Source organism: Charadrius vociferus, unplaced genomic scaffold, assembly GCF_000708025.1.
Source record: "Charadrius vociferus isolate BGI_N301 unplaced genomic scaffold, ASM70802v2 scaffold282, whole genome shotgun sequence".
Classification (NCBI taxonomy): domain Eukaryota; kingdom Metazoa; phylum Chordata; class Aves; order Charadriiformes; family Charadriidae; genus Charadrius; species Charadrius vociferus.
In genome coordinates, this window is record NW_009647731.1 from 7,115,628 (window position 1) to 7,133,959 (window position 18,332).

Consider the following 18,332-nt stretch of genomic DNA (forward strand, 5'->3'; position numbering starts at 1 on the left):
CCGAGGGGGCCCACCGCGGCCGGCGTGCTGACCCTCCTGAAGGAAAGGCTGCTGGCAGGTAGGCGGCCGGGCTGCGGGCCGGGGGAGGCGAGGCGAGATGAGTGTAGTCTCCCCGCGTTGGGCCTGGAGGCCCCAGGTGGGGTTTTGGTGGTAAAGCGAGGAAACCGTGATAGGAAAGTGAGCGTAGACCCTGCCTGCGGTCCCAGGGCAGGAGCAGGCCAGCCTGAAGCCAACACTCGTTTAGCCCTCGAGGTTTTGGGCCAGGGGCGCCCTACCCGGCATGGCTGTGTAATGGGCGTCATGTGGTAGTGTGTGTGTTCATTAGGATGCCGGAACCACAGCCCCTGTCAAGCCACTGCACCCTCTTTCTCAGCATTTAGAAATCTAAAGGAGAACTGAGGGTTTGAATTATTTTTTTTTTTTTTTTTTGTTGGTAGCTCACAGTCATGGCGTGACCCAGGTTGGGGAATGGAGCCGTTCCTGGATACGTTCTGGCTCACTGCGTGGAGCTGCTGGGTCCCTGCGAGACTCAGTGTGGTGGTCACATTGCACGGTGAGCTGCAAGGCCATAATCACCATTCGGTTATTTGGGGCAGGCATATGTTACCACCTAAGGTTCAGCATGATGTGAGCCTTTGTTTTGAATGGGGATGAGATTTGCCCCAGCAGAAAGCTCCACTCACAGTCATGGCGTGACCCAGGTTGGGGAATGGAGCCGTTCCTGGATACGTTCTGGCTCACTGCGTGGAGCTGCTGGGTCCCTGCGAGACTCAGTGTGGTGGTCACATTGCACGGTGAGCTGCAAGGCCATAATCACCATTCGGTTATTTGGGGCAGGCATATGTTACCACCTAAGGTTCAGCATGATGTGAGCCTTTGTTTTGAATGGGGATGAGATTTGCCCCAGCAGAAAGCTCCAGTCCTGCAGTGCACAATGCAGGGGATCCCAGCTCGCCGGGAGAGCTGTCGAGCATGGTCCCAGGGACAGCATGCACCCATCTGCCGCCATGGGTGTCAGCAGCATCTCTGTAGGACAGCAATAGCAGGATGTTTTGCTGCGCTCCCACTGCCTGTTGCCGTTAAATAAGAAATCACCAATTGAGTGAAAACCGTAGTGTTTCGGGGAGTTTGAAAGTTCTGGGCACAGTCTGCAGAAACTGGTTTTTCTGAATACAGGGAAGCCTGGGTGTCAAATACCAGGGGGGAAAAAATGTGTTTGCAAAAGTGCGAGGGACTCTGGCCTAGTTTCTCTTTATAATGGATATGGAGACTTGATAATCTAATCTGGGCTTTTGGGCACTTGCTGATGAAGTGAGAACATAGACTTTCAGACTTGTAGTTGCTTATTTAGGTTGATTTAGTCTGTAGTGAACTGTGGTTCTGACTTCAGCTTTGTATGGAAGAGATTTAGTTGGATCATGTCAGATTCCCTGATGTGAAAGGCATAATGAAGAGATAATAGAAATAGGTAAGGGAGCTTAGAGCGTTTTTCATATTTAATACTAATAAAGAAGGGGCATTGGACTCTGCAAAATTCCTGGAGTCATCAACTGCATAGGAAGTATGGTGGGTTGAGATGCTCTGACAGCTTGAAAGCGGCAGTGAGCTAGTTCAGTTCATTGCAGAGCTTCCACAGGGCTGCATAAATGCAAATAAATGTGGCCCATTAAATAGCAGTAAATGCAAAAATTACTTAGATTATGTAGCATAAAATTTGTGTATAATAGATGATTTTGGGGGCTTTGCTGCTAGTTCTTGCATGCTTTATTAATGAAACTTCAGAGGTGAACTGTTCACCAGGTTTTCTAGTAGTATTTTCTGAACATCTGTTTACAACAGTATGTAAGACTTGATTAGAATCTAAGTGAAAATAGCTCGAAAATTTTTTGGGGTTGGGAGTAGATCTAGATGAATCGTTGGTCTTATTCAGTACAGCAATTTCTGCACTACTAATTCATAGTTTAAATAATTGATTTTTATGTCCTTTAGTAGTCTGGAAATAAGTGCTATTTTTCCTGTGTTCTAAGGCTGTCCTATAATGCCTTCTTTCAATTTCTATTTGCAGAAGCTGGTGTGCAAACAAATGGGAACAAAAGAAACCAGGTTTTGAAAATTGGACACGGTGGAACTTTGGACAGTGCAGCAGCAGGAGTTCTGGGTAATGAAAAATATAAGTACAGTCATCAAAAATGATTTCAGAAAACATTTTCATGCCTACATGATATCAGAGGTAGAAGAGCAGTTTCGGATACATGACAGGCTTTGTGGTTTTGCCAGAACAACAAGTTACTGTGGAAGAGTGGTCCAGGCTAAATGTCCTCTGCATACACTTTTACATACATATAATGTGCTTTTTAATAGAAGACTATATTCTGCTCTCCCCCCTCCCCCCCCTCCCCCCCCAACTCCTGAAATAACTTGTCGGTTACTACGTGAAAATACAGACTCATGTGTAATGAATTCTAAATTACCTCAGAAATTGATGGCTTTTTTTACTTAAGCTGGGGATTATAGTCATCATAATTTTCTAAAGTATTTGTTCTTAAACTAATGCTTTTGTGGGATTTTGAGGGAGCCTTTTGCAGTGTAATACTAGCCAAATGAAAGCTGTATAAGAGCAATTCAGCTGCTGCTTTTTTTTGAGGCTCAGCACAGAAACAGTTTTTGCTTCCTGTCCTGTCTTGCGTAATAAAGAGTCGTCAAAGAGATTTTGTCCTTTAATTTTGATAGCAATCGATTCATCGAATTCCTTTGTTTTATTAAGGAACATGATGTGTCGATTGCTGGTGTTGAAAACTCAGCTGTGAGTGTGACTATTGGGCTGGATTATTCCCATATCACACACTGTCACCAATAGTTTTGTTGATGAGTAACGTGCAAACTACAGCTTGCTTAAATCATAGCCTTGTAGCTCTATTTTCTAGAAGAAATAACAGCAATACTTTTTTGGTATTGAAAATTAACAGGTGCAACTATGAGTATATACTGGAAGTAAGTCCACTGAGTTTTGAAGTAATGACTTCTCAGGGAGAGCTGTGCTTCAAGGGGATATTGTTGGCTGAGACTTTTGCTAGTAGAGGCCTGTGGGCTGTTAATTGTCTTTCTCTGTCACCTGTGAACATTGCAAAATGTAACATTCTCGAGCTAGAAGTAAACTTGTTTTGTTCCAATTTCCTGTACTGTCTGGCCTCTCACCGGAGAGAATACCGTGTGTGTTGCTGAATCGGACATTTTTCTTTTTACACGGATGTTCCCTTTGAGCATGCTACTGCTCATTGTGGGAAGTCAACAGCATTGATCCATAGGAAAAAAAAAATCACACGTGCTTCTTAATTGCTTCTCCTACTGTTCTCTGATATCCAGCAGTCTCCAAAGCCTGTTCCTGTGGCATGACAAAAAGTACTTGGGCTTGATGTGCTTGGTAAATGCAGAGAAGTGCCTCACCTTAATAGGCTACAGATCAATTCAAAAAAGGCACAGGATCTTTTGTTCCACTGCCGTACAAAACACACAGAGAAAAATCAACGGTAAGTAGTTTGGAAAGAACAAAACTGGAGAGGAGTGGGAAAGGGAATGTGCCCAGATTTCTTGTGGGTTCAGGTAAGGTAATGAGGAGAGAGGGAAGGACACAACAGAAATAACTTACTCAGAAAATGTGTGCTGCTTTTTGGCCTAGAGTGGTAGGGCAGGAAGCTTTACTTCCTCATGGACAGTGGCGTAATAGAAGTATTTATTTTCTGAAACCTCTAACCTTTCTTTCTTGATCTATACTGCTGTTTCCCAAATTTTATGTACTGCATGTCTATAACTTCATTCATGGGAACTAGCTGATACAGAGTCTTGCTTAGTGTGCCAAGTGTACTGCAAATAACTGGGTAGTGCTTTTCATCAGAAAACGTACTTCTGTATTTCTTTTCCTACTGACACCAAATTTGATGAGGAAGGACCTTGGAGACAGAGGTCAGTGATCTATGTATGGCATGTGAGTGAAAGGTGCCTTGGAGACCAGGTGGCATGTGATGGCCCCGCACTGGTAGGAGCCTGGAGCGACTGAGAGGCAAAATGTTAAGTCCCCATCTGTGGCTTCTGATGCATTTGGAAGGTGGTGGGAGCTGGGACTCAACTTCTGCTTTTCACTGTTAAGTCTCTTGTTTTAGACACAAGAAGCAAGGAATTGTAGGTCAAGCCTTAGTGAATATCTTCTTTTAATATCTGTCTAGAACTGTGGTTCCAGTTTAGTGTTTCTTGCTGTACAAGGGGAATTGTAAATATTTTGCTTGTTTCTATATGGCACTTATGAACTATGCTTCCATAGTAGAAGAAAAGATGAAAAAGTATAAAAATTAAAAAAAGGTTTCTGAGGAGAGCTGTGATTACATGTTTTGAGAATGAGCACATCTCTGTAATGTGCGTTGTACCTTATGTAAGGAAGATTGGAGGTCCTCTGTCCTAGGAGAATCTAAGCCATCTATGAAAAGGCAGAGGTAAGTGAGTGATGGTAATTCTTCTGAAACTCAAGTAGATGTTATGTAAGCCAAGTAGCAAATCCCATTCAAAAAGTAGTTTAGAGGCTGGTAAATTGCAAGTAAAATATTCAGTTAAACCTTGTTACACTGTATGGAGTCTGGCAAGATTCATTTATGTCATCTTTCAACAATACACGTGCTACACAAGCTGATGATTAATTGGGAAAATTGTTAGTGTCTTGTTCACAAAAGCATTCAATGTGTCTTTAAAATTATTTTGTTGAATCTCTTGACACTCTTCAGCAAATCTCAGCTCAGCAGTTATGTTGAAGTGTCAGTGATGTCATCACATAGCAAGAAAAGTGCTTGGTTATAAAGTTTTATCTGCGTGGCTTATCTCCTTTTCTCAGCCGTGTGGCAGCTCTTTCCTATCTGGTGAATATGACAGGAACAGGCTGAACTGAAGGAACACAAAAGCGCAAGCACAAGGGCATGTGTGACCCTCAGGAACAAGAGGAGAAGTAATCGAGAATAAGAAGTAATCTAATGAGTCTCAAAATGTAAAGCCTGAGAAGCAGTAGAGCACATGTGTTTATTAAAAAAAAAAAAAAAAAGTTCCTTGTCTGCTTTGATGCTTTTGGTAACAAAACTGATGCTTTTGGTTAACACAAAGCTGATTTCCTGCAAGCTCCCTTAACTACTGTAGTTCTATTAAAATCAAGGACATAAGCTGTTTCATATTCCACGAGATGTACACGAAACTAATTTCCTCCTAAAATTTTCATTGTTTCCCATCTTCCTTCTGTTGTCATTGTTTCTTTAGATTGCTGTATGTGGAGAAAATCAATAGAAAATCATATTCGAGGAAAGCACCTTGTTGTAAAAAGCTTTAAAATGAAATATAAAATAGAGCTTTTACTGTCTGCTTCTTTTATGAAAAGCTGACTGATTGTTGCTTCACAGAATACTGGTGTAAGATTGAAAAGGCAGTGGTCTGTACATACACAATAATAGAGGGGTTTGATTGTAAAAGATTTTTGATAGAGGCAATTGGACCTTTTGGTTATTTTGCTTTCTTGCTGTAAGCCTGATAAACAGTTTCATTATACTGTCTTGGCTGTATTACTCTTGGTCACTATCAACCTTTAAAAGGGTTATTTAGTTACAGTGAAGGCTAGATTCATTATTAGTGAGCCATAGCCTTCATCAAACCACAGATGGTGTTAATTGCCCTATCCATTTCTTTGGTGATTAAAAGATAAATAAATCTAGAGGTTGAATTAAAGCATTTTAACAGTAGATGAAGCTTGTTAATCTTGTGCTTTAGACTTTTTTTCCTTTCACTGGTCTTGCATTGTTTGGACATCAGAGATACTTTCTCATAAGCATTGACTCTATGTGCTACCAGAGCATGAAAGGCTGTATTTCTGACTAGCGTAATATGTAGTAATGAATGGTGTTGAATAAGGGAACTGCAGAGCTGTTTTTGAAGTGGCATTTCTCCTGTCTTTGCAGTGGTTGGTATTGGAAAAGGAACAAAAATGCTGAGAACTATGTTGGCAGGTTCCAAGGTAAGGAGTGCTAAATGATTTGTTTATTTTGTTTTTTTTCTTCCAGTTAAGATACCAATATCTCAACCATCCTGCGTATTTAGTTTAAATGTGTACTTCAGTTCCTTTTTGCAGAACTGACTTTAGTCAGAAATTTGATATTAAGGTATGTCCAGAATAGTTATTTTAAAACCTTTGCTTGTCTTGTTTTTTCTACAAAATGTTGATAAAGACCAAATTCCTGTTTTACAGGAAGATTTCTATAATATTAGTGTGTTCAACAAAAACACCAAAAAACAAACAAGGAGAAAAACTGTAATGAAGATGGCACTGTAAATGATGTTTTCGGGATGTAATTGTGTATGATGGTTGAGTATTTGGTAGTTTTCCTTATGTGTAGATAACATAATTGTTATTTAGCTTGCAGTAACAGATGGTCTTTGTTTCTTTTCTCTCTTCTTAAATACCATGGGGCCTTAAGAGGCACCTTTTGGAAAGAAGAGTGTTTTGTGTTCGTGATAGTAGCTATCATTCCAGATTGCAGCTCCTGTAGACAGGTGCTCTACAAATGCGTGTAAGAAGCCAAAGGTAACAAAAGGCCTGTGGCTGCATGAGATAATCCAGACTGGAGCCTTGACAGATAGCAGTCTTGTTCATTGCTGCTTTTGATTAGTTGTACTATGTCTTTGGTGTGTGTGCGCTCCAGATTGTTGGTGTTATGTATGCAAACAAATGCACGTACTCCCAAGAATAATGTACCAGTGTTGATTCCTTCTTTGCAAGTGAAATCCTGTGGTTTTAGCCATTATTTTTAAATGACAAGTTCAGGTAAGAATGACAGATGCAGAAACCAATTAAGCTTTCCATCTTATACTTGGGGAAAGTCAATAGTGGGCTCAGCAAATTGATAGGCTTTCTAATGCATTTTATTTTGCTGTTTTTCCCATTCTCTTCTTGTCTTAAGCTCTTGCAGGTGCTGAACTGATAAATTGTAGTAGAATTTGATTGACAGTCTTCAGTCCAACTGAAAAGAAAATAATTTGACAGACGAGAATACAACCAGGTTAAAAAGACGTAGCTGTAGAGTCTGATCCAAAACTTACTGTAGTCAGTGTCAGTCTCTGCACTGACTGTAATGGGTTTGCGTTTGGTTTATAGCACCAGATTTCAGAAGCATCTGCATTATGAAACATGCAGTAAGCAGCTGGAGCTGGATTTACAATGGAAGTGTAAGCAGTTACCACCTAACACCTCCTTCCAAGAACTTTTTAAGTTAAAAGGCATTGAGATACTTCAGCTAAATGAAGTCATCATAGCTAAATGTGTGAAAATTGTTGATTTAAAAACATGTGAAGCAATTGACTATCTCTTAAAGCTGATGTTCACAATGGAAACAGCTGTGATGGGTGAAGTAGTTTCTGCCTTTTTGGCAGAACAGATTATGTGCAAATTCCTTGGCGACTTCACTGTGAAGTCCTGTAGCCAGTAGGAGTGTTATCTAGCCAATTGTTGTCCCCAGATAGCTCAAGAAGGCTTATAGCTGCTGCTGGGGGACAAGGGAAGGGAACAGAGAGGAGAAGTGGGCAGCGGGGGCAGTCTAGTAAGCTACCTCAGCTAGATCTGTCAGCTCTCACCTGGCCTTAGATTGGTGTAGGCTGTGGGCCCTTGATCCAATAAGGCAAGCAAAGTTACATCCTTAGAGTAGATCAGCTCTTCCACTGCAACTCTTTGCATGTTCTGATGTTGGGGAGAGTGCGAAGTAGTTAACGTCTGTGCCAGGCGGCATTCCAGTCATGAGCCTTCATTTGCACCTTGTCTTGTCTCTGCTTTCCTATTTTCTATGGGGTGTTAGTTGACAGCCAGCTGAGTATGAGCCAGCAGTGTGCCCAGGTGACCAAGAAGGCCAGTGGCATCACGGCCTGTATCAGGAACAGTGTGGTGAGCAGGACCAGGGACGCGATCGTTCCCCTGTACTTGGCACTGGTGAGGCCCCACCTCGAGTGCTGTGTTCCGTTTTGGGCCCCTCACTACAAGAAAGCCATAGGGGTGCTGGAGTGTGTCCAGAGAAGGGCAATGAAGCTGGTGAGGGGTCTGGAGGACAAGTCTTACGAGGAGTGGCCAAGGAAACTGGGGTTGTTAAGCCTGGAGAAAAGGAGGCTCAGGGGAGACTGTATTGTGCTCTACAACTACCTGAAAGGAGATTGTAGAGAGGTGGGGATTGACCTCTTCTCGCTCGTAACAAGCGATAGAACAAGAGGAAATGTTGTTCTATCAAGTTACTCCAGGGTCAGATTTAGGATGGATATTACGAAAAATTTCGTCACTGAAAAGGTTGTTAAGCATTGGAACAGGCTGCCCAGGGAAGTAGTGGAGTCGCCATCCCTGGAGGTGTTTATAAGATGGGTGGTGCTTAGGCCTGTGGTTTGTGGTGGTTTTGGCAGTGTTAGGTTGATGGTTGGACTTGATGATCTTAAAAGTCTCTTCCAACCTAGGCAATTCTATGATTCTGCTTAATTAAATTAGGCACACAATAATTTAAGGAAGTTGAAGGATCTCCCACAGATATCGGCCTATTTGTTTTTTTGACCACACTGACAGCAATGGCTCATAATGGAATCCATGACTGTGTAAATAGGTTTGAGTCTCTTTTTGTATCCCATGCCATGTGCTAGGTGTTTATACTTTTCTTTCATCTTTTTTTTACCATTGTGGATGCTAAAGTGTTTGTTGAAGTATGATGTTTTCCATTTGTTCCTTTTATTACTATAAAGATTCAGATGAACTGTCTGAGCCTCTCTGGTTAGGATTTACTATTTGCTTATAGGAATGTATCTTGTAAAGAAATAGTTCAGTCTATCATTGTTGGCAGCAGAGCTATGCTGAGTGGCCAAAACGTATGTTACTGCAGTAAACTCCATATGGTGGCTCTGCCAGAGATTGGACTATTTCTGATTTTTTCCCAAACGTTGTGTGAAACTTTCCTGACTCTGTGTGGCAGCTCTGAACATTATCACTTGATTTGCAACTCATACACATTATACAAGGAGTGTTACTCTTTCAGTGTAAATCTAGTTCTCCATTTGTTTGACCTCCTTATGAATTAACTCAAAACAAATAGAAATGTGCAGCCAAGGGCAATACCTACTTAGTGTTCCAGATTCCTCATTGCATTCTTAATATTTATCCAGAAATAAAAATATGTACAAGCTGGCTTAGGTTTTGTTTGTTTGCTTTATTTGGTTTCAAATGTTCCAAGTGAGGTGGGGGGGAAGCTGAATCCTCTTGGATCTGGAATTTAAATAGTGAACCTTTAATACACATTCCATAGGAGAATCACTTTTCCTTCTTGCGTTCTGGGACTTGGCCTTGCTTGGTATTTTTGCATTGCATTATTTTGAGAGAAATCTTATTGTGTTTGCAAAATAAAGATAGTAGAATGAGAAAATATTTCCTGCTTCAGTAGTAAAATGAATATGATGGGGCTGGACCAATTTTTATCATGGTAAATTGCTTCTGAAGGACTCAGTCTTACGGGTGACTAGTCTGTCTCAAACACAGTGTAGAAGTGTTTTTTCTGGAGGAGGGAAATGGGTTAGAAAATACTAGCTAGCAGCACAGTTTCCAGTGATAATCCTGTTTTAAAACCTCTCATCTACCACAGAGTGCTGTTACATAGAAGCAATGAGGGAAATGATCAGGGACTCGTCAGAGAAGAAAAAAGGGAAGTGCAATAAGCAATGAAATTCTTCATTATTCAAATACTTTCCATTGGGAGGAGATGTCTTCCAACACATACAGCCTTTATTTTTAGGTGGGATAAAGCAGGATAATTGACATTTTCAGACTTCAGTTCTGTGCTTAATTTGCGTATTTTTCAGTGAGATAACATCTGGGTTCACCCTAGGAGAATTTTAGTCATACTCGTGTGAATGAAGCCAGAACTTGGCCATCCATCAAACTGTGCTTGAAATTGCTGCCTCTCAATGAGCAGAAAGCATGGGCGTATTGTTTTTATCTGAGGATGCAACTTCTTGTCATGTTCCACATGTAATCTGAAACCCAAAGTGCTTGGTCAGGGACAAGTTGAAATAGAAAATTTAATCTCAAAGGCTGTGGCTTCTCCAGAATGAAACACTATATAAAAAAAAATAAATCACTAGGGTGAGGAAAACCTAAACTCCAAATGATCACAAGGACTAGAAAGAGAAAAAGATTATGGGCAGAATGAAGATACATCAGTGACCTGATGTGTGACAACTGCGATTTATTATAATTGGAAAAATTTGAGTTCTTATGAATCCTGGATGGAAAATGAGTGCTAGTTCACTGACCTGATCTCCAAAGCTTGCCAGGCACACATGTATCCTGGGAGAGAGGGCTTGCCTGAGCAAGAACTAGTTCAAATCACAGAAGAGAATTTCTGAGAGGCGTGTAGGTTACTTCTTGCAGTATGATTCCAGGATTAGGGTTTGTATATTGCGAGTGTTTCTCTAGAGTATTGACACCAGATGCTGCAGAACAAAGTGTCCATACAGAAGATTGTTTCTTTACCTCGTGTGATTATCTTAGTGTCCTAAAAATTAGGCTTTAATTTGTATCCCTTAACTTTTCAAACATAAAGGTTGCTAGCTTTCTCCCTGAATTCTTTTTTTTTTTTTGAATTAAGTTCCCATCTTTTGGCAATGAGTTCAATGAATTAATAATGCATTAAAAAGCATGTCTAGTAGTTCTATAAGGAGCAGAACTAATGAAGCCTTGTCTTGTGACTTTGTTTACAGTTCGTTAGACACCAAACCCCATGTGGACACTTTGGTATCCAGTAATACAGTGGGGCTCCCTCTGGAGCCTTTTTTGTAGTGGAAGCTGTAATAGGTTTATTTCCTCTATCTGTCTATTTTTGGGAGGCTTATAAGAACTCAGCATCTCTGAGACCTCTATTCTTCTGCCAACATTTGTGTGTTTGCACATTAACATGCACACTATGATGGTGTAACTGCTATTTCTTTGGAAATCCTAATTTTCTTTTTAAAGAGCCTTGCTGTGGTGTGGTGTTTTTTGGGTTTTGTTTTTTTTTTTTTTTTAATGTATTTCAGAAGCAGTTAGTGCTCATATATTTGAGTTATGAGTGCAAGAAAATTGAGTTGACTTTTGTTTTGAAGGATCCTTTTGGTGGTGCGCGCTCTTACTTTTTAATCTTAAAAATTTCTTTACAGTGTCACCAGCTGAGCTCTTTGCTTCATCTTGCTTTCTTTTGGAGCTAGTACAGTGCATAGTGTTGTGTTCTGTTTTCTTTTTCATATTCTGATAATTTTAGCATTCTCTTGCAAGGGTAAGATTTGTGTGTAATGGTAATACTTTTTGTTAGACTAATTGGTGTATTACAGAAAACTAGGTGTTTGGATCTGGAAGTACTTTCTCAGGTCTAAAATAGAAGCTAGGGATTTTAAAAATAAGTGTGTTTCAGATTTGTTTAGAGTTTAGTGAAGTAGGTATCTTTTAGACCATTTCTGAAAGAAAACTTAGTTAATGCTTGTGAGTGTGTTATACCGACAATTCTGGATGGGCAAGCAGTTATAGGTAAGACCCCAAGACTGTGCCACACAGATAGGCTACATTTCATTACCTGCTTTAATAAAGTAGAGTAAAAAACCCAATTTCTCTCCTATGGGGGGTACCAAGGTTTTGTTCACACCCAATCAGCCAATCTTCCAGTCACAAGGCAAGGAGGGCTGTTACTGCTTGCTGGATGATTCTTCAGATCCCACCTTGCTAGTGTTCATCTGTGGTTTTAGTTGGGCTTTTTCTTCTAAACTGCAGTATTATCATATTCAACTGTCTATATTTGTCTTGGAGGAATCCAAGTAAAAGTGGTATGTTTGCTCTTTAGCTCTTCCCCTAGGAAATTTTTCACCTGCAACATCTTCTCATTTTTCTCTCTGTGGTTCATGCCCTTTTACATTCTCACACCTCTTTATTTATGGTATCCCATCCACAATGACCAAGGGTCTGACTGAGTTTCTATTTCTACTGAGATGGGAGAGGTAACAAAAAAAGAGTGCAGCATGTGACCTGCTCATTTAAGCGAAATGGATTGTAGCTACTCAAAATGTCATTACTTTGCCTCTGTTCAAGCCCAAAGAAATTATTGTTTCCTTGGAAGGGAGGTAGGAGAGGAAAGAAAGATGATAAGGTTATCTCCTAGGGGAAAGAGAGAGCCTGGTAGATTATACATTGTGGCATGTGAAGGGGTTAGTGTGAGGTAACGTTATAGTGTGCCATAAATCCAGTATCTCTGTTGAGCCCATGTTTTTTTTTTTTCTGAACCCAGTGGAGTTATGAATTTTAGTTCCCAGGCTTGTTTTGAAAGGTGTTTTATAGGTTTCCCTTGAGGAACAGGACTGGCAGATCAGAGATGGAGTGATTGTTTTATGAGAGATGTTAACCCACAGGCAGATGGATGTGTTTCAGCCCTTGTAGATTGGCTAGGTGAATTCTTCCTGACATGCAGTGGTTGCTTAATTTCACCCATTTAGTTGCTATTTTGTGCGTTAGATGAAGTATATTACGTTCCTGAAATATAAGTATAGGACAGAGAAGTCTTGACATTTCTGTTATGTGGTATTTGTTACGGTATTGTGCAAACATTCAAGGAATACTGTCTTGAATGTTTGCACAATACAGTGCAAAGATGTCATGTCTATTAATAAAACTTGTCCTACTTATGTCTATAGTCTGTAACAGCTGTATCCAAGTACCGCTATAATAGTTGGTTTTTTTTTTTTAACCACTACTGATACCTGAGAAAGTTTTTGCAGAACTAGAACTTTCTATTGTAATTCAAAGACCTCTTTCCAGAGCAGAGGAGGTTGGTTCAGAGACCCGTTGTTATTTATGCAAACTTAGCATTGGTTTCTATCCTGTGTGTATTATTTTACATTAATGACAATGAATTTCTTGTTCCCTGAATGCCTCAAGATATTAACTAGAGACCAATGTCAGTTTATGAAAGTATGGTAGTCTTCCTTATTTTGTCACAGGGAAAATGTTTATATAAAAGGAAGGCTGGGAAAATGCATGAATGATGTTGGTTGTGATGTGTTTTGAGAATGTGTAGAAGGTGTTATCAAAACTTGAAGTGGTGTCTGTGCAAAACAAGACGCACTGAAAGAATGTTAAGCCTGCACGGTGGAGGATGCAGGAATCAGGAAGGGCTAAAGTGTTAGCTGGATAAAATGGTCTTAAATGTGCCCCTTACATGTTGCACACTGTCGACATCTTTAATTGTCTGTTACTAGAAAACATGATACATTTTTTTTTTAACCTGCTTTTTGGTAATAAATCATAAGAAAAGAGGCTGATTTGAATATCTACTCTTTCCTGCCCTGTGCCGTATCCCCAAAATGAAGTTTTAGAAGAAGCAGCTGTTAAATATATAGTTTCCTGCAGTGGTACTACGAGTAAGCTGGCTTTACATGCTGTGTATTGCTCAAGTCTCTTTTCTGCTCACCCCAGAGGCCTAATCTATTAATAGCTTAGCTTCATGCTCTATTAATATTCACACTTTTTAAAAACTGTTGAAAATCTTGAGGAGACTGCACCTATTGTGCTGCAGAAGCACTTTGCTCCAAAAATGCAGAATATTTTAAGAGCATGCTGTAGTGTGATTTTTCTGTTCTTCCATTCACGAGGTCAGTGTTGCTTTCTTTCCTCTTGACCTTTCTGTAATTGTGTATATGTCTGTGCTACATGTACAGTTCTTGCTTGCATTCATTAAAAAAAGTCATGACTGCAACACAGCAAGACTTCTTCCTCTTTCTTAAAAAAATTACAGGGAAAAAAATATGTTAACAGATTTAACCTAGCCATTCTGCATTGTTTTCTGTAGTGTTCCTTTCTAGTAATCTGGAGAAGCTCATAGCACTGCCTTTTAGAATTTCCTGCATCTTAGCCTTAGCAGTATCTTTGAATTCACCTAAAGGCTTTCAATTTTATCTGCGTATTTCTATGTACCTGTGAAGTCTCAGCCCTCTGGAAGGACTGTCTTATATTTCTGGGCAGCGAATTATGAATTTCCTTAAAAACCCTGCTGCTCAAATAGAAGCTGAAGGTCGTCTTTATTTATTTTGTATAATCTGTGGTGTAGGTTCTAGAAGACAGAATGAGGAAACGGGTAAAGAACAGGTACTGAAGCTGAAGATGAAATTTAAGAGCCAGCCTGAGACATTTTGGCGAGTGTGGTAGGTTTCCACAGAAAGCAAGTGTCAGAAAGGTTTGCATAAAGAGTCCGTGGCTTACAGGCAGCCCCTTCGGCACGTTAGCTTGCATCCCCTCTCGGGTGGTGTGAGCCTGGATTGCGTTTATAAGTGACGTGTGGCCATGGTGCTATCTTGGTTGACCTACTGTTCCTGTCACTGTTGGGATCGTTCCCCTTACTGCCTGCTTTCCTGCTCTCCCTCTAACACCAAAATTTAAACTTCCTACAGTTTTTAGCTACCACCTTAAGGCTTCTCTGAACTGCAGATAAAGTATCTTCTGCGGGTTCCCCTATTACAGGTGCTTTTAGTCCTTCACATCGAAAATCTAGTCACCCCATATGTTTGAACTTTTTAAATAAGCTGACGTAAGAGGTCAGAAAATCCTGGTAGTCCAAGAGTAAAGATCAGATAGTTCTTCAGCAATGACAGTACAATTACAGTATCTAGCAGTAAATAAAATATAGTGCAGGCTTAGCACAAAGTCAGCTTTTTCTTTAAGGAATAAAAAACAAGTGGTAGAGAAGAGAAGTTGTAATGTTTGTGTATATTAAGAGGACACGTTTGGTTGATAACTTTGAATTTGCTCCATTGTAAAATATGGATCTCTTCCCTCATCCTGCAGTCTTTATTTTGCCTCTGTGCAACCTGCTTTTAAGAGATTAGGGCTCTGTGTTTTTAATATATTGGAATCTGCTTAGTGAGAGTGCTTTGTTTTGGAAAATAATTGAAACTATGGCAACCCTTGGGTTTTTTTTCCAGCTTATTTGTCTACCTCATGTACTCCTCTGCTTTGGTGGATGCTTAGCATACTGGAAACCACTGGTAGCTGCTAATGTTATACAAACAGCAAATATAAGTTACGTAAATATTAAATCCAGAGCACCTTAGTTGTGCTTTAGAAATCATTACGCATGGACTGAATGTCACTCTAAAACTGTGAGTTTAAGGCCTCTTAGGCCACTGAGACAGTTGACTCTACAAAAATGGACGTGCTGGCACCAGGCGTGCCGACTGAGTGGGTGAGGCACAGGAGCGCTCATTCTGAGGGGTGCTCGCCTGCTGTTTGCTCACTCTGATTTCCTTCAGATTCTCTAGAGCACTTGTTTTGGGTTTTTTTTTTTTTTGGTTTGTTTGTTGTGTTTTATGTTCCCTCAGACTCATCAGCCACACGCAGACATCAGTTTACATAAATTGACTTTCTGTTCCTGTCTAATAGGGCTTCCCTTTCCCAGCTTTCCCTCTCTTTCACAGGGGACTGTAGCCTTTATTTATTTATTTATTTTCCTTTTACACTTCTGTGTTCAGTTGCTGCTGTGATTAGAAAATGGGTCATCCTTGGATGAACTCTTATGAACTGCCTCTTCCAGAGAGCTTGCTTGCCTGGGAAATTCTTGAAGTGGGGGCCATCTTAAAATCTTCCTGACAGCTCCTGGTGACCTTATTTCATAATTACTTGCGTTTCTGTCTAGCTCTTCCAAAGCATTGCTTCTCCGTGTTTGAAAAAGCTTTAAAAACATGTTATAATTTAAGATTTCAGGTCTCTGGCTTCTTTCCAAATAAAACTTTGATATATTAACAGTTAAAACTGAGAGGCTCCGTGCCGTGGTCTGTCTGGCATTTGTGCCGGTAAGTGGGGCAGACATGCTTGGCAGTCAGCCCAGGGGCTTCAGCCTCCAGGAGCCCCCCCGGGTGGGTTGTGCAGCTAATAGCTACGCTGGCTGTACAGCCCCTCAAATGGGAGGGGATTCTTCTTCCTTCTCCTCCTCTTCCTCCTTTCATAGTTAAATATGTATACTGACAAAGTCTTGCCTTTTTCTCACTCTTTTTATGGATATTCTTTCCCTTCCCGTGTTAGTGTAAGGATTTCTCTGAAATCGGATATGAAATGAGAAAGCCAAATGATAGCTGTTCTCTTACTAAAACATTGTTGTAAACATCATAAGGTTTATTGTTTGTGAGAATTTTGACTGTGCCCTGTGGTTGTGACTCTCAAAATTTCTCTTCCCAAGATCTGTCAGACTTATTAGAGGGTTTGCAATTTGTTGTTTCTTAGGGGTTCCTGTCATCCTGTTCTTTCGCCAGCCCTGGCTTTTATGGCATGTTTCTTTCTAGTCATGGGTATGGTAGTAAAGGTATGACTGCTGGGGCACTTCCCTGTTTTTCTGGTCTTGTTGAGGTAACGTCTACTATGTCCCCCAGTTTGTGTGATGGAGTTTTTGCAGTACATTATGCTCATTGACAGAGTGCAGCGGTTTGTCAGTATAAAGCATCTTAAGGCTGTCTCCTCAGTAGTGGGAATGAAAGAGTTGCTTAAACTTGAGGGCTTCTGGTCGCTTTGCTGTTTTTTGTTTCAGTTGCCATAATGTCAAGAAAAGGGTTTCCTATACATCTGAGAGATGTAGCCGTTCCCTAGTGCAGGATAGTTTGGGGAAGGTCTGTATGCCCTCGTGTTTTTTCTACTGTTGTACAATTGTGAGGCTCTGCTTTGGGACCATGCAGACCACCAGTAGAAGTTGGAATTAATGCGTGATGCTGCAGTGCTTGCAAGTGGTGACTGGGAATGCTCGATGTCGTAGCTTTCAATGCGCCACACTTGCATGTTGTGGAATCCCATAGGCAAGCTGAGGTGCTGCTATTAGTCTTCAAAGGGTTTGGGTCCTGGCCTCTTGAGATGAGTAGGGGACAAGGACGTAGGGGCTCTTGATTGGCAGAGAGTTCTGTGATGAGCTGCAAATACAGGGATGTTTCCTGGCACAGTCTGCACTTGCTAGGCTTTTCCATTGCCTGCAACACCTACTGCTTTGCTTTTTTTGTTTCAGGTTGAGTGGGCTGAAGGCAGCGTGGTTGTGAGCGGTTGCTGTCTGTGTTGCTGTAGTGATTTGTAATTTAAGAGTACAGGAAGAATGGCTCTAGATGTATTTTATAAAACTGGAAGAAATAAATGATTGCCAACACAGGTGAGAAAAGGTCAGCAAAGACATTAAATGACTCAGAATCCATTGAGTTCTTCTGAGGGCAGTGTGAGTTAGTGTCTAAAGAGAGTTTATGCTGAATTTTGACACAAAATAAGAGGAACAATAGATTCAATCTGGACTGTCATGTTATCTTCTACACGCTCCAGGTCCTGCACACTAACAAAGGGGAAGTAAAACCTATTAAGTGGCTAGTAAGAATTATGATATATAATTGTAGATACCCAAGGGCACTCCAGAGACTGATCATAAACCAACTGTAATTCTTAATTTCCTGACCTGTTATAGCTTTCTTTGTGGATTATAGCATTGCTGGCTTGAGTCTTTTCTGACTCTTTAAAGGCTCCTTTAAGGAATGGGGATTTGTTACTAATTTTTGAAGATGCTCTTTTTACAAATCGGATGGCTTTTTGCCCCTTTTTGTAGAAATTAAAGGGGAATTCAAGTGTCGAGGTGTGGATTGTATTGTTCACAGTTTGTGTTTACATATAAAACAGATAATACTATCTCTCTGTTGCTGGGGGGTCAAATATAACATGTTATTGTAACAGAGCCTGAAGCAAGATAGACAAAACCAGAATTAAGAGGAAGAAAGTTATTCAAACTGAATTAGTATCAGTACTTTGACTTGGAAACATCTGAAGACGGTGCATGAGGTCTCAAACTTTCAGATTTAGAATTTTGCTGAACTGCTAAGATCATTCATCGTGCTAGAATTATGAAGATCTGCTCACATGTTTTTATTAACCTCTAGAATAGTAGCTGAATAGTGTCTCTTCCTAGCTATGCTATTAAATGTTAAGAATTAGATCATTAAATGTCTTGGAAAGCAGGCAATTTTATGGTCCTAAAAGCAGATAATATACTTTAAAGTTTATTTAAATATTTGTTGTGGAGCAGCTGTCATCCATTCTTCCTTTCATTTCTTTTCCATACATTCCAAAAGTATGTAAACTTCAAGAATTTTATTTTAAAATGCCTAATTTTGCAGAGTTGTCAGGGGATTAACACATCTGTAGTATTCAGGGGAAAAGGTAGCCTTAATGTGGTAAGCAAAGAATACAGTTATTTTTACATTAAAGTCTGTAC

At 40.3% G+C, this 18,332-nt stretch overlaps 1 protein-coding gene across 1 annotated transcript in view; it reads left to right on the forward strand.

The window, feature by feature from the left end:
- Positions 1–11: 11 nt before the first annotated feature.
- TRUB1 (TruB pseudouridine (psi) synthase family member 1) overlaps positions 12–18,332 on the forward strand; it is a 29,054-nt gene continuing 10,733 nt past the window's right edge. The window contains exons 1-3 of the mRNA XM_009881573.1: positions 12–58; positions 2,066–2,158; positions 5,982–6,037. Of these exons, the coding sequence (XP_009879875.1) occupies positions 6,008–6,037 (30 nt within the window). The 5' untranslated portion in view covers positions 12–58; positions 2,066–2,158; positions 5,982–6,007. The remainder of the gene's footprint in view (positions 59–2,065; positions 2,159–5,981; positions 6,038–18,332) is intronic.